The sequence below is a fragment of the Passer domesticus genome, chromosome 2 (genome assembly GCF_036417665.1).
Source record: "Passer domesticus isolate bPasDom1 chromosome 2, bPasDom1.hap1, whole genome shotgun sequence".
Lineage (NCBI taxonomy): Eukaryota > Metazoa > Chordata > Aves > Passeriformes > Passeridae > Passer > Passer domesticus.
In genome coordinates this window covers 77,172,056-77,187,734 of record NC_087475.1, presented here as the reverse complement: position 1 = coordinate 77,187,734, position 15,679 = coordinate 77,172,056, and the positions used below count along the sequence as shown (strand labels likewise).

The 15,679-nt window shown below is 41.4% G+C and overlaps 1 protein-coding gene and 1 long non-coding RNA gene across 2 annotated transcripts in view; both read right to left on the bottom strand.

Moving 5' to 3' along the window:
* Positions 1 to 7,541, bottom strand: part of TRPC6 (transient receptor potential cation channel subfamily C member 6) — a 78,497-nt gene extending 70,956 nt beyond the window's left edge. The window contains exon 1 of the mRNA XM_064409448.1: positions 7,261 to 7,541. Within this exon, the coding sequence (XP_064265518.1) occupies positions 7,261 to 7,403 (143 nt within the window). The 5' untranslated portion in view covers positions 7,404 to 7,541. The remainder of the gene's footprint in view (positions 1 to 7,260) is intronic.
* Positions 7,542 to 8,686: 1,145 nt separating this feature from the next.
* LOC135294326 (uncharacterized) overlaps positions 8,687 to 15,679 on the bottom strand; it is a 47,733-nt gene continuing 40,740 nt past the window's right edge. Inside the window, exon 3 of the long non-coding RNA XR_010356445.1 lies at positions 8,687 to 10,340. This is a non-coding gene — a long non-coding RNA (uncharacterized LOC135294326). The remainder of the gene's footprint in view (positions 10,341 to 15,679) is intronic.

Here is a 15,679-nt window from a genome sequence, read left to right as displayed (position 1 = left end):
ACAAAATACCCAGTATCCTTGAAAAGCTTCATCCCATGCTTACTACTTGAAAATGCAGTCATATCAGCTAAGTTTTTTAAGTGTTCATGCACTTCAATTGTATTTTTATCAAGGGTTGTTGCAGTTTTTAGCTCAGATTTCCACACTTAGAAGAGAGAAAACAAATTTTTGTCTGGTATGGGGAGAAGTACTATTCTAAAACTCACTTGAGATGCACAAGATTCACTCTAAGACTCACAAGAGCAGCAGTCTTCAAAAACTGTCCTGAGTAATTAATAGGAAACTTGTTCTTAAAGGGAGAGGAATATAAGATCTATAGAGAGAAAGAGTCCCTGCTACCTTCCCACAGCCTGCCTTCTTCATCTGATTTGTCAGAATAACTAGGTAATCCACTCACTAGGTAATCCACTCATCCAGTCATCCACTTGCTCCACTCATCAGGACCAGGATGATCCTTTGCAGAGCCTGAATGGACCCTGTGAGCAACCATCCTACAATTTGTGCTCCTTCAGGACACAGGAAAACAAAAGAGAAGCAGTGGACATGGCACAGGCAGATCCTCCAGCATTCAGAATTATCCTTCAGGGCTAAGAGAAGCTTGTTCTCAGAGCACAGGACATCTCTTTGAATAAGCACCACTAGTATAGCACACATGTAACTTTCAAAAACTCCTCTCCCACATATCCCCAAATAAAGCTCTATAACCCTTCAATTGCTATTTCAAAAGCTCTTTGTAGGTAATATACTTGGATTGTTGTCATTTCACTGGTATTAACTGTAAATTAATAAATCCAGATGGAGGAAAAAAACCCAAAGAAGCATAACTCCAACTCATATGCAACACAACAACCTTAGCAAATGAAGATAATGAACTAGAAATTCCTCGTACATATTTCTTTCATTAAGAAATTTTTTGTAAGACTTGAAAATTGAAAGTAATTTTAAGTTATCTTAGGGAAGAAAAGCATATAACTCAAGATTAACAAAGTGGAATTAAAACTAGTATGGAAAATCAATTACTACATTGAAAAGCAGAAAGGAAAACTGGGTGCTAATTTTCTATCATGAAAAACAGTTGCTTAGGAACAATTCTCATAGAAGTTTACTGTGGGCTATTACTACTTGGACATGTGCACAGAGTAGGACTAACAAAGTTTACCAGTCAGGCCTGGCTAGCTGTTCCAAATAAGGGGGGAAATCATGACTAGAAAAGCTGAAACATGTTGATGGCAAGCAAATATCTTACAGAAGGAAAATAAAACACAAATCACCTCTCAAAGAGAAGGGAATCTTCCCCTCTGAAAAGCTGCTAAGCAGTCAGTCATCAGTCCTAAAGTCAGTCAATGTGCACAATATGAGAAACCCAGGCTGGGCCAGGAGGAAAACCAGCACAACCAAGGGTTCCTCTGAACCTATCCCAGTGCTGACAGAAGATGGCAGGAGGCAACAGACCAGCTCTGAGTCCACCCCTCCAATCTGCTGGGCACTCACCTAGCTGCTACTTAAGCTGATGTGACACTTGCAGACAGGGATAGGACAAGAGGCAATGGCTTTAAAGTGAAACAGGAGAGATTTTATTAGAGGTTAGGAAGAAATTCTTTACTCGTAGCATACTGAGACAACTGGAACAGGTTGCCCAGAGAAGTTGTGGATGTTCCATGCCTGGAAGTGTCCAAGGCCAGGTTGGATGGAACTCTGAGCAAGCTGATCTAATGGGTGGCATCCCTGCTCACCAGGGGTGCTGGGATTAGACAATCTTTAAGGTCTCTCCCATACGAAACCCTTCTAAGATTTTTTAACACAGCACAAAGCTTTATGAAAATTCTCCAGACTGAATACTCTGCAAAATTGCTAGTGCTACAGCAGCACCAGGCCCTGTGGTCTGTATTCCATTTTCTACAGATCAACCATGATCCTTTGGTTTATGATCCTTCTTTCCACATGCTTGAAAGGCCTCATAAATGCTAAATATTTTTAAAATATTCTCATTTCTTTATTCTCTTCACTAAGGTAAATACTGACATCAAACCCAGTGTTTAATGAAGTTCTAAGACCAAATTGAACACTAGTCAAGCTCTTCTGAGCTGCCTCATCTGAGCTCACAACCACAATATTGATATTTTTTTCATATGAGTAATTTTTTTAACAAAAGGGAACTACATCCAACTCTTCAGAAAACTAGTTATCCACTTCCCATACAGCTTTGAGAAAGTACCTAAAAATGACAGTACTTGATATGCCATTATTTCACTCACTTGGGGTTCTTGTAGTAAACCTCACATTTTATTCTTAATGTCAAAGCTTGCCTTTTGGGGTTTTTTTTCAATATTGACAAATTTATCAGACTAAGGGGTTACAATAGAGCTGTGCTGACAAATGCACAGTTGGTAGGAAAAAGTGTAGTTGGACAGAAATGGATACGGAAAATAAGCCCAGACCTTAGTCAGTCATCTTCTCATTATATTCCACACACTTTATTTCACTAAAAATAGTATACCTGATTGTGTATGTCAGTTATTATTTATTTGTCAAACAAATAATAACCTTGGCTACTTCATGACAAAAATGTTAATCCATTCCAGAGAATACTGCCTGTCATTTAATTACCATTAAGCTTTTTGTCCATATAAAATTATATTTAAATACTGCTTATCAACACAAATCCTTAAACCTCCTGTTGAGTGGACTCTGTGTGCAAGTGGCTGCGGCCACAAGTAAGTGCACACAAGTAAGGGCTCACTGTACACATTTCAAGTTTAAGGCCTTCTGCTAAGGCATTGCCTTGCACTGCATAACAGCCTGAAGTATGAAACCGAAAGAATTTTATGAACACAGTTTAACTGCCAAACTTTTCTTTGCTCATGTTTGCAGAGCTGGAAAGTCTAACACAGCCTGATGATGCAGACCCACCATGCCAAACCACCTTTATTTGGGGATACCAATATTGGCAGGAATTCTTCAAGCAGCCAGTTATTATAACCTTCAGCTTCTGTGGTGGAAATGCTGCTGGGACAATGTTTGACAAACAGCATGCTGGTTATTAACATTTACATTGAAAAGTATGCCATACACATCCCACACATTTCTGAATCACTACTCCACCTTCCTCATGCAAATTTAACAAATTACTTATATTTTCATGGAAATCTTACAGTTTTATAAAATTATGTCCCCCAGGGAGGCAACTTTCATTTATTTAGTGACTAAACAAGAGTTAGGGTATAAATAAACTTGCAGATATACCACAATGGCTCAAGCAAAATGATTGTGAAGTATTAGCATAGGAAACCGGGTATTGTAACTGACCAAAGAAGCTGACAGTTATATTATTGTGTGTACAGAGAACACAAAAGTGCCTAATAACTAAACCCAAAAAATCCCACAAGCCTTCACCAAAAAATAAACACATGTGGAGGAAAAAGCCTACCTAATATGGAATAAATATGGATATGTGTGATGTTGAAAGTGAAGCATTCTCTTCTACCTACTTACAGGTTCACAGAGTGAACTAAAAGCTGGGGGCTTTGATAACAGTGTTGGTGTGCTTTTACTCAAGACCTTAGGGACTACATTTAGTCACCCAGAATATGAAAGATTCAGAAATTATTTTTTTTTCCAGTGTCTAGTATGAAGTAGATCCACCAAACCTAAATCAGTTGATGATTTGCGCATTTGTTCATTACACTAGGCTATAAAAGGAAATGAACCCCCCTCCATACCAACTCTTCTACCTTTTTGATCTCAACGAGACTATTGCAACATATTTTCAGAAGACAAAGCATCTCATCAAAGAGGTTGACAATCTGAAACACAGCTGCCACATTGTACAGTACTCCCTGAAGAGATTATGTCTAATGAAGAGTCTGGAAAACAATTTTACAGGTCATTTCAAGCAAGACAGTTGAGACTAGAGATAAAAATTACATTATGTCAATGGCAGAAACCATATATTGCAGGCAGGAAAGAAATCATCAAACAACGTTATTTAACAAAGAACAGGTTTTTAAGTATGTACTAGGTTTGGTAATTTCAAGAAACACTGGAAAACACTAGCTGGAAAACCACAAAAGTTGAGGACCAGTCTATGTCTCAAGACAGTTATGCACATCAGAACCCTTTTTCCCCTGTTTTCATCTGATAATCTGTGTGCCTCATTTACTTTACAACTGACATTTTAAAACACAATTATCCCTCCTCACATCTATAAGAAAACATCTATTTTTCACAATGCAAAATATTCCAAAGTATGAATAAGCAGTATGACCAGATGTCTGACTGAATTAGTGTCCTCTCACTAGCTTAATGCACTGACAATCTGTCCTTCACTAACATTTTTTTCAGCAGGGAAGTTTACATACAAGTGATATCACTTCCAAATCCTACTACATATCAGCACTCAGACTTGGGGTTAGATACTAAAATGCACTTTCCATCCTGTTTAAACCTCAAAACTGGGCTATTTGCCAATGAAATACTTGCACAGGAGGGACAAATCCCAACATACACACATTTTTGCATTCCAGGAGTCAATCTTCTGACATGTATATTGCAGTATATTTCTTGATACATAAGGGGCAGGACTCAATGACTAGATGGAAGAGCACTACTAGAAAGAAAATGTTTACTTGCATATAATTTCTAATACATCTTAGAAGTCTTAAGTCTCAAAAAGTAAGACTTTGGAGTAAGTAAGTAAGTAAATTTTTGGAAATAATTTATTTACAAATTCTACAGATTGCCCAACTTTTGGATTTTCTGCTTAAGGTTCTGAATTCAAAAGAAAAGCAGGATTTTCCAGCACAAAATTCCATTCAATTTTTCTTTTTCATCATACCACATATAAAGGTAAAAGCCTTCCATCCACAGCCAAAAGACTATGTGACCCTACTTGGCACAGCTGATGAGCTCAAGGTACCTTCTTGAAATCTTTTTTGCAATAAAGATACCTTGGATATAGTAAAGCTGTTCTCCAGAAAGAGGAGCTAAAATACAGGAAATAGATCTCTGTAAATGGTTTGGGTTTTTATTATCATCCAGAAACTACAGCACTTAACGGCAGCCACAAAACAACACATGAAAAGCACATTCTACAAACAATGTCTGCAGTAACATCAGCATTAGCACTAAATCACCACTTGAGAAAAACTATTCCTTAGTACCAAACTACTTTTCAAGCAATAATCACATGTCATATTATACCAGTAAGTGTGTTACTCTCTCAGTAATGTTTAAGAGGAGGTAAAATTTAGCTTTTTTTGGACATCAACTGTACTCTGCATTACTGTTCTCTATTAATTACCATAATAACATCAGGAAATACCAGTAATTTAAAGATTAAAAAAAAACCAAAAATACAGAAAAGTATTCCTACTTCATGTAGATGATAAAGAGTATAAAGATCATATGCTACACATGGCCCAGCTTATTATTTATTAAATTCTTGGCCATATGAAGGCCTCTAGCAAAACCAACGACTTTTGGCTGAAAAGGCATATCTACAAAACGTACCAGAAATGTGATGTAACTGGAAGTTAGGCAGAAAAATTCAAAAACTGCTTGGTAATCACTGTACCCTGGAGGAGCCTATTCGCTCACTGCATTTATTCCTGCTAGCCAAGGAAGTCCTGGCAGTGGCCACATGTAGGCATTGCCTGTGGATCTCTGTGAAGTGATTCTTTTCCACATCCAGAGAGACTCCAAAAAGAACAACTTCTCCATGCCTAATGTGCACGTCAAAAACAAGCCCTTGATAACTTCCTGTGGTTAGAGGTACCCTTGTTTAACAAGGCAACTAGATTAGGATGCAGGCTTTCCCAATGGCCACCGTGAGGTGATGAGAGGCAGTCTCCACATGGACTGTGGTGCTGGACCAAGAGCTGCCAGCACAGGCACTTTTTTCACTTCATTCTTGAAGGGAAATTATCAGCACCCCACAGACTTGCAGACTTTGTTTGAAGAGATGATTTGAAACACTTAACGCAAGCTCTATCCTCTCACATCTGCACAACCACTCTGAGTGAGTAGATGGCAAAAGAATTTCAGAACTGCTATATTAGTTCAAAGCTTTAGTCCACCAGTGAGAACCAATCTGAACTAAACATCACAAGGCTTTTTTTTTTCTGAAAGGATTCATTAGACAGATGCATTCATATATCTTGAGAGAGGGCTTAAGTCCAGTGTGCAGTAATATATGCTGTTACAGCTTCATGAGCATACTGAATTAGTGATCCACAAAGACACTCAAGAATAGCAATACAGCAGTAAATTTTGAAAACTCTGGTTGTTCTTAGCTGAGTTGATAAATATTCAAACACTGTAAGTGTTCCCAGTTTCACTGTTGTTATTCCTTTCCTATATCCAGGTAGCTGTCAAGTGGCTGGTAGGTGGCTCACAGATAAAACAGCAAATATTAGGGGAGAGAGCCTGATAACTGTAATTTACCATTTAAGCAATAAAATATAATTTGTAAAAAAGAAAGCACACATCTTCTGGCAATCATCTGAGATTTTAGGACTCATCTTGCATTGCTTAATACCCATTTTCTTCCTCTGTTGGGTAGCTTCTCCTCAGAAGCATTAACAAGTGGTAATTACAGTAGTCATGCTGACAGCACATAACCAAAGGGACACTGCCAACACTGAACACCAATCGACGTGGATGTTAAGTCGTAGTTCCTGGAACCTTTGTAATTTATGTTTACATAATTCAGCTTTTATTGCATATGTTCTTACACTCTGCTTTAAATGATAACTACCTGCCAAAACGCACATAATGAAATTACACAAGGCTACGTGGCCTTGACAAAAATAATGATAGGAGGATGGGGCTTTTTGCAATTATTTTGAAATAATGAAAGGAGGGTGGCTTTATGCACACACCTGCAATGTGCACTCTCTCGGTGGGAGCAACCGATCACAGAAGTTAAAATTTCCGTGATTATATTGAACCCATTAGACACCACCAGTTCTATGTACACCCGACGTCTCTTGCCCTGCTCTGCACAGCTGAACCCAAGCCACCCTTCGCCTCCCTGCCAGCGGGACGGCACCACGGTGTGCTCAGAGGACACCAGCCAGTCCGGGCACGGCGGTGCCAAGGCTGCTCCTCCACCTTTCCAAGCACAGCTACCCCGCTCCTGCCCGGGGAGGGCGAGGGAAGCTGGCAATCCCCACGCGGCTGCCCCCGAGCGCTCCCGGCCCCGCTGCCCCTGTCCCGCCACCTCAGGCACGGAGCGACCCCGGCGCGGCCGGCGGCACTCACACGGGGTAGAAGGCGTAGGGCGGCAGGGCGCTCTCCTCGCACAGCTCCGCGTCCAGCAGCAGGTAGTCCTGGCTGTCGTTCCGCCGGGCCCCGGGCGCCGGGGAGCTGCCCTTCCGCGGGGCGTAGGGCTGCGCCTGGCTCATGCTGTCCCGCGGCCGAGGTGCGGGGCGGCGCAGCGGCTCCCTCGGGGCGCGCCGGCAGCGGCGCGGAGGCGCCGGCGCTCGGGACCGCGCCGGGCTCTCCCCGGCAGCGCCGCGGCCCCGCTCGCTCCGCGCCCCGGCAGCGAGGGGCTCCCGGCCGCCGCCCGCCGCGCCGCGGGCGAGGCGCAGCTCGGAGCGGGGGCAGCAAAGTTTGCGGCGCGTCAGCCGGCGCGGCTGTCCCCGGCCGGAGGGAAGGGGCGGGAGGTGGGAGGGCGGCGGGCTCCGCTCGCCTCCCCTGGGGCTTCGGTGCCCCCTGCGCGCCTCCCCCGCCGGCGCCGCCGCTCGCAGCGCCCCGGCCCCGCGGAGCTGCGGCCCGCGGCAGCGGCCCGGCCGCGCTGGGGGGCCCCGCTGCGCTGGCCCGGGCGGGGGCCATGGCCCGCTGGCCCCGCTGACCGCCCCGCCGGGACCGAGCCCGCCTCCCGCCGCTTCTCCCGGGGCACGGCCCGCGGTGGTCTGGGATGAGTGCCGCCGAACGATCCCGTGGGAATTCGGCGGGACCGGCGGCGCGGCTGGCGGTGGCTCCCCGCGGCTGGGGAGCAGAACTCTCGCTTGGATTTACAGTGGCTTGGTAGGACAGCCTGCGCTGCACTTGTGTCCTCGTGTAAGTGGCCGAGGAAGAGCATCAGTGAAAATGAATGCTAATCAAGTACACCCAGAAAATCTGCAGCTTTAAGTCTTCCCCATAAACTGGAAAATTTCACTGGAAATTCTACTTCCTTTTCAGGCTCTTCACCTCTTTCTTTCATTTCTGAAGAAAACCCTCTTACAAACAGGGTTCACCTGTTTCAGAGAAGAGCCTGATCACCTCTAATAACTTCAGTTAAGAGCAGAGGCAAAATATCAAACATCATGGTAAAAAAAACTCCAAAACAAAACAACACAATATTTTGCAGTAATAGCACTTAAGCAAAACTCAGTCCACTTGTATTTCTCAGTTCTGCATCACTAGTAGCACTTTGTTTGATGATAGTTTGCAAATAAGTAATTACAAACTTTTCTAAGAAAAAAATGTATGGCACTGAAGAATTAACATCTTACCTTTAGGTATCTTCCACGTTAAATATACTTACTATTTCATAAGGGGATATTTAGAATTAAATGTTGTAAATAGTTAAAACATTAGTGCATCCAAATAAAATCACTCCCTCATTCCTGGCCATGTTCACATGTTGAATTGTGTTTGTGTTGGAATAGCACACAGCCCTGCACTCTCTAGGCATGCACACCTTCCCCTGATTTAGTGATGTGCTGAGAAAATAACTAGGCAAGCCCCAGGACGGTCGTTTGCAAAGCAGACCCTGCCCCTGCTCTCCAGCAGCCCCAGCCAGCCCATGGTTTCAGTGGCTGCCTGGCCCACTGGGACTCGTCTCACCTACTGAAACTACCAGAGCAAGAGCTGTGCAAAGAGACCTGCAGCTCATTTACGTGGTCTTTAGAGGAGGTGCAGAAATACCTGCAGTCAAGTTTCTGAAATTTCTTTTGTCCTCCAAGCTATGGCTCAAAATTACACTCTAATGAGTTTTAGGAATCTTCCCTTCTTTGTAAACATTTTTTTTCTGTTAAAGGATATTTTATTTTAAATAGGAAGTTTAGTACCATTGAAACCATGTGTATTTTATAGTTCTTATGTTGCTTCTTCTTTGATATTACCATAAAAACAGACAATACAAAATTATGTGCAGGCTTTGCATTTGAGAAATATGTTGTTGATAATATCTCACATATTGAAACAAAATTGCTTTCTAGAATACGTTGTGATGGAATTTTGATGTGTTCCACTGTTCTTGTGCGTTACCATTTAATTTCATTTGTTCTACTCTGTTGTGAAGAGACAGTACTTCTCCACTTAGTCTTTTTGTTTATTCCCCAAATGTTTGCAGCTGCTTTTTATTTCAAGTAGTCTATTTGATATTAGGCTGTTGTTTCAAATGTTTTCTTCCAGGTACCTTTTTCTTCCCTTTCCCTCTCTCTGTTCTTTTTTTCTTTTCTTCCCCTCTGGTATATTTTCTTCTTTCTTAAAAGTGAATGCCACCCTACTTTGTTGATAGGCTATCAGATCCTTTGGTTTCAGAGCCTGCACAACCACTTTCTCTGTTTCATTCTGCTGCTTCCTTCAGTCTTGTGCTTAATGATTGGATGCCCCTAGACTATTTCCCATCTTCCACATGATACCTGTGCATCTCTCTCAGCTGCCAGGTGACATTTCTCATTTTCTCAGTTGCTGCCCTTCCTACATGCCAGACTTTCCTTGGTCTTCATTCTTATTTCAGCCTCATAAGTTCTGGTATTTCCCAAGGCACTCTTACTTTCTCACCAATCCCAAACCTTTCACAAATCCTGAAGCCACACTCAATAGGTGTTATTGATGATACAGTGATGACAGAGCTGTGTGATTTTCCAGAAACATTGGGCAGATAAATTGTAGGAACAAAAAATGTTCATTGCTCTTGAAAGGAAAAAAAAAAAATATGCTGAGCTTAAATTCTGAATCTTTTCAACCTGATTCATATTTTAAAAAGACATCTTTCAACATACTGTAGCAACTGCCTTGACTCCATTGCCTGGTTACAGGGTGAAGACACACAGCACTATGGGAGTGGGCCATTCTTCTGCTAGAGGTCAAATAAACACAGATGTTCTGAAATCTGTGGGTATTCCAAGAGTCACAATATGATGGGAATGCTGGCTAAAGGTGGTATGTCCTTTTGATGCATTAATGTTGGAATGGTTCGGGATATGGGAGTGGACTTGCATTTTTTTCTTTTTTTAGGCTAGGGATGATAATCCATTCTGTAACTATCTGAAAGCTAGTGAGGTTAAAAAGAATTCTTTTGGATGCCAAAATGCTGGAATGAAGAAGCAAGGTGTGGTCCTTTCCTTCTGTGAGAGAGAAGAAAAGAGATTCTTAGCAGAGAGTATAACTTTATTCATTACACTTTGTGCAAATCTTTCCAACACCAAATGAAATTTATATATTATTCTGCCTTTCCTAATGACTTGATATTTCTGTTGCAAAGATGAACATATGCTATTTTTAATGACTTAGCCATTATTGATATTTATGCTGTCATCTATTAGACATTTAAATTGCAAATTGAATTACAATGAAATTGCTGTTCTGGAGAAAGTTATCAGATCTTCACTCTAGTATTTCCCGTAAATATGTGTGTATATCTGTAGGTAAAATCAGAGTGAATACTGAACTAGAAAAGCAAGCTGTTTTTCTTGAGTCTTTATAGGGTTTGTGTGGCATGGTTTTGGTAGTGGGGGGCCTACAGGGGTGAGTTCTGTGAGAAGCTGCCAGAAGCTTCTCCCAGTGTCAGATGATGTCAGTGCCAACCAGCTCCAAGACAGACCCACTGCTGGCCAAGGCTGAGCCATCAGCAATGGTCAGAGCACCTCTGTGACAACAGGTTTAAGAATGGGGGGAAATTTCTGCAAAACAACATTTGCAGCCAGAGGAAAAAGTGAGAGTATGTGAGAGAAACAGCCCTGCAGAGCCCAGGGTCAGTGCAGAAGGAGGGGCAGGAGGTGCTCCAGGTGCCAGAGCAGAATTTCCCCTGCAGCCCATGGTGCACAGACCACGGTGAGGCAGCTGTGCCCCTGCAGCCCGTGGAGGTTCATGGTGGAGCAGAGATCCACCTGCAGCCCATGGAGGAGCCCGTGCTGGAGTACGGGAGGCGCCCATGCTGGAGCCAGAGGAGGGTGTGACCCCATGGGAAGCCAGCGCTGGAGCAGGTTGACAGGACATGTGGGCCCCTGGAGAGAAGAGCCCATCCTGGAGCAGCTTTGCTGGCAGGACTTATGAGCATCTGGAGATTTATGCTGGAGCAGCCTGTTCCTGAAGGACTGCACTCTCTGGAAGTGACCCACATTGCAGCAAGGGACTGTAAGGAGTCCTCCTCTTGAGGCCAAAGGAGCAACACGACATGACTGCTACTTCCATTATCTGTCCCCCTGTGCAACTGGGGGAAAGATGTTTTAGGATTCAGATTTTATTTCTCATTATCCTACTTTGATTTGATTGGTAAAAAAAAAATTAATTGATTTTGCCCAAGTTGAGATTGTTTTGTCCATGATGGTAGTTGGTGAGTGATCTTTCCCTGTTCTTGACATGACCCACGAGCCGTTGCTTATATTGTTCCTTCTGTGTCCAGTTGAGGAAGGGAGTGATAGAACAACTTTGGTGGGCATTTGGCATCCAGTCAGGGTTAAACCACCATTGAGATTTTTATCTAACTTGTACACATATTAACCTTTCATCTTTAGAAGTAAAAAATACCTAACCGTGAACAAAAAAATTTGCAGCATTTACATGCTTAATATCTCCCTTGTGCACCTTTTTTAGTATATAATCAGAAAATACATCTGTCTTCTCAGATGAAAAGAACTGATGCATTAATGTGAAGCGTAAGTGTAGTTTAGAGTTGGTTTAATTGGTTTTATTACAGACAGCAAGTTACAAACTATTCCATCATCATTCACTGAATCAAGTCTAGTGACTGAGATATTTCACTCACAAAGATCAAAAACAAAAGCTGAAAGCTCCTGTTCCCTGTACAAGGGAAAGGATGAGAGATGGAGTGAACTTGCCTAGAGTGACAGGCACATTGCTTAATGCACTACTAGAAGCCACTTGGGTGCCATGGCAATGAAAGCTGCAAAAGATGCCACGCAGAACAGCACAGTGCCATGATTCAGCCTCACTGCATAACTTACAAAATGGTTATCTTGTGGAATATATATAGGTGCAATTGTATTGCTAACTTGTAGACTAATCTAAACTTCTTCAGGAACAAGAGAAAGTGTCAACATCAACCAGTACTTCCAAGAACATTTTCAAGGATTCGTACAGTGATGTTTAATTGCTCACATTTAACCAAAGTCTTGTTGTGAAAGCTGGTTGGAATGCACTAGCAAGGGTACTCCAGCACATACCACAGTTTGTTTCCTGGCTTTCTGTTCTGCCATGGGAATACTATCAGAACCACAGCTGAATAAACCAGGAAAGGTGCAAGTCAATTCAGCAGTGCAAAGGCTAAGCAGTGTCACTGCTGTGGGTGTGAGTTTCATTTGGAAAGAACAGAAGAATGCTACACAGCCTGGAGGTGTGAAGGATGTGTAACCTGCCTGATGTACTTCTTTTCTACTCTGTAGTGCAGAACTCACGACTTGCTTTTAGAAAGCTTGAAAATGGAACCATTACTACTTAGTAATTTTGTTCATTCTCTGCATAAGATAAATGGAATAACCATTGTCAACTACTGATTCTAATCCCAGCTGCCTTCTGCCTCTCTTTAAATGTGAATGAGGGCAGAATCATGTTGTGCCAACCAGAAACCCTTCCCATTTCTAAAATTCTTCTTTTGTATAATCTCTTCCGGCCCCTTTCAACCTGCTGTTTCACATTCAGATTAGACATTGGAAAGAAATTCTTCACTACGAGGATGGTGAGGCCCTGGAATAGGTTGTCCAGAGAAGCTGTGGGTGCCCTATACCTGGAAGTGTTCAAGGCCATATAGGATCTGACCTTGAGCAACCTGGTCTAGTGCGAGGTGTCCGTGCCTATGCAGGGGGTTGGAATGACATGATCTTTAAGGTCCCTTCCAAACTGTTCTGTGATTCTGTGACTTGGCTGTCATAGCTGCACCCCTTTTGTTCACACAGAATGCTGCCTGGATAAATGTATGGAGCTGAAGTGCACATTTTAGTCACGCAGTCAGAAATTACAGATGAACCTTTTTTCTTCAAAGAAGAGCTTGATGAGGAGTTAGGCTTAGATGGCTGGTGAGCTGGATGAGAGCAGTAGGACTGGATCACAGAAACACATTCAAAACCTGTTCAAAATTTCTTGGCTAAGAGCACTCTTGGATGTTCATGGGCCAGAGATACTGAAGGATTTCTAAACTGCAAGAGACTGGGGAGAGAAGTAGTGTCTGCAATGAGAAGGAACTAATTTAAGGATGTATTCCTACTGGGAGATTTATACCCAGGATTTGAGTTTGTGGGGACACAGATTTCTGGGAGCATCATTATTGCTGGGCTGCTAGGGATGATCCTACTCCCATCACTTAAACATGTGTACACACACACTGCCCCCTCCCTTATAAGATTCCACTTAGCCTTTATCTTTTTCAGAAACATACAGTTCTTCTCTATGTGCCTTCACACAACATCTGTCAGTCTACCTTTGCCTTGGTTTACACAGTGTAATTAATTATTGTCAAATAATTTTAAAATTTTGAAATGTACTAACGCCTACTTGTGCTATATCTACACTGTGAAAATCAGTCCAACTGAAATACTGTCACTAAACCCATTGCAGTTTCATTGCATATAATTTTGTGGGTTTTGAATACTGTGTTTCCAACCCAGTAGTCTGAGGCATATTGCTCCAAGATAAAGAACTCTACTAGTCATCAAGCCCCTATTCCCATTACAGATAATAAGATACTCCTTCTCTATTTTAAGTGAGTAGGAGGATATTTGAAGTCAAAACCAGATAGAATTAACTAGAAAATATATTTTTATTTTCCAAGGAAGTGGAAAGGTTTTTAACCTTCTAATCAAAGTGTATATGGAAAGAGATGTTGGACCAGAGATCACATATGTCATGAAATGCAAGACTAATTTGACAGAAATCAATAGACTTACATAAGTGAGATCAAGAGTACATTTTTTCCCTTTTCTACCTTCTTTCATTACAGAAAGAAAGAAAATATTTTCAATTTGTCATTTTAATGACTAACCTAAGAGCTTTTCAACATCTATTCCATGTTCATGCAAGGCACTATATTATCTTCTGTGTGCTGCCTGAGTGGTTCAAAGCATCTCCACTTGTCACCTAAATTTGTCACAACAGCAAGGAATGTGATACACTGAAACATTCTGTGTGCATACTTTGCAGAATCACGTGGTTCTTATATTGGAGATTTGATATTTAGACCTGCAAATGTGTAAATAATAAACAAGTATCATAAAAAGTGACAAATATATCACAGCTCAAAGAAAAATAGGTTCTTAAACATTCAAACAGCTATTCTTGGTATTTAAGTTTTGCCTGCAAAGTGTGTTTGAATAAGAAGTTGTTTAGCTTGACATGATCATATACAGCCACAGCAGTGGTGTGGTTAATAATTTGAAAAAAAATTCTATTTGCTTTTTTTTTAAGTTTTTTACAAGTTGAAGGTGTGAAGCTTTTACGAATGAAAAGATAATTTTTTTGTTTGCTTGTTTCTTTTTTTTCTGATGAATATTGAAAATCTCAGGTTAGTATTGTCAACATTAAAGTTTGTTACTGTGTCAGATTAAGAGATTACATCAGTGGTTACTTTAGTTCTCAAATCAGTTATGCTTATTGATGATACTTGTATACATTTATAGTTATCTGCCCAGCATAACACTAGGAATTTTCTACCTCCTTTGAGAAACATAAAAAAACACAACAAGTATGAAAAATATGTTGAAAGGAGACCAACAGAAGAGATTTGTTAAGTTAAAATCAGGGCAACTGCAGTGAATACATCCTGAACATCTTGCTGCTATGCCAGCTTCGTCATTTAGAGATCCTGACATGTTGGATATTAGTGCCACCATTCTCACCTCAAGGTGAAATTTATAATTATTGATATGCCACTGATTTCATTCTTCTGAATTTAAAATAAATATTCTGACAACAGTTTGTCTGTCAAAAATATATTTTCTAAGTTATGCACAAATGATGTCTTATTTATGTTTTCTCTGAATTACATATGTGCATCCTATTCCTTTACAGTAAATCAGTTTCTACCCTAAGTGTCTTTTTAACAAAGCTCTAAGTAATAAAATAATCCTGTCTGGATTTATATTCTGTTTTTATTTATTTTGCTACATGTATGTGCTACACCATCTTATTCAGTGACTTCAGTAGTAGAGAGAGCTTTAATGCTTCTCAGCATTAATCTCTTGAAGGGTTCCCACATTTTAAAGCATAAGACACTGATTTTTTTCCCCTTGTAATTCTAAGGTCTGAGAGCATCAGTCTTACAGAGAAAACATGATGTGGTATTTATTGGCATCAATACTGATCTTTGAATTCAGACATGCCCTTTTTTTTGTTTGTTGCTGCTATACCTCTGACAGCTATCACAGAGCTTTCCCTACTGGCTCCTGCAGGCAGACCTGTGGTAAACTCTGTAGTTATGCCACCCTGACTTCTCTGTGTCCTTGATGATGGCTTG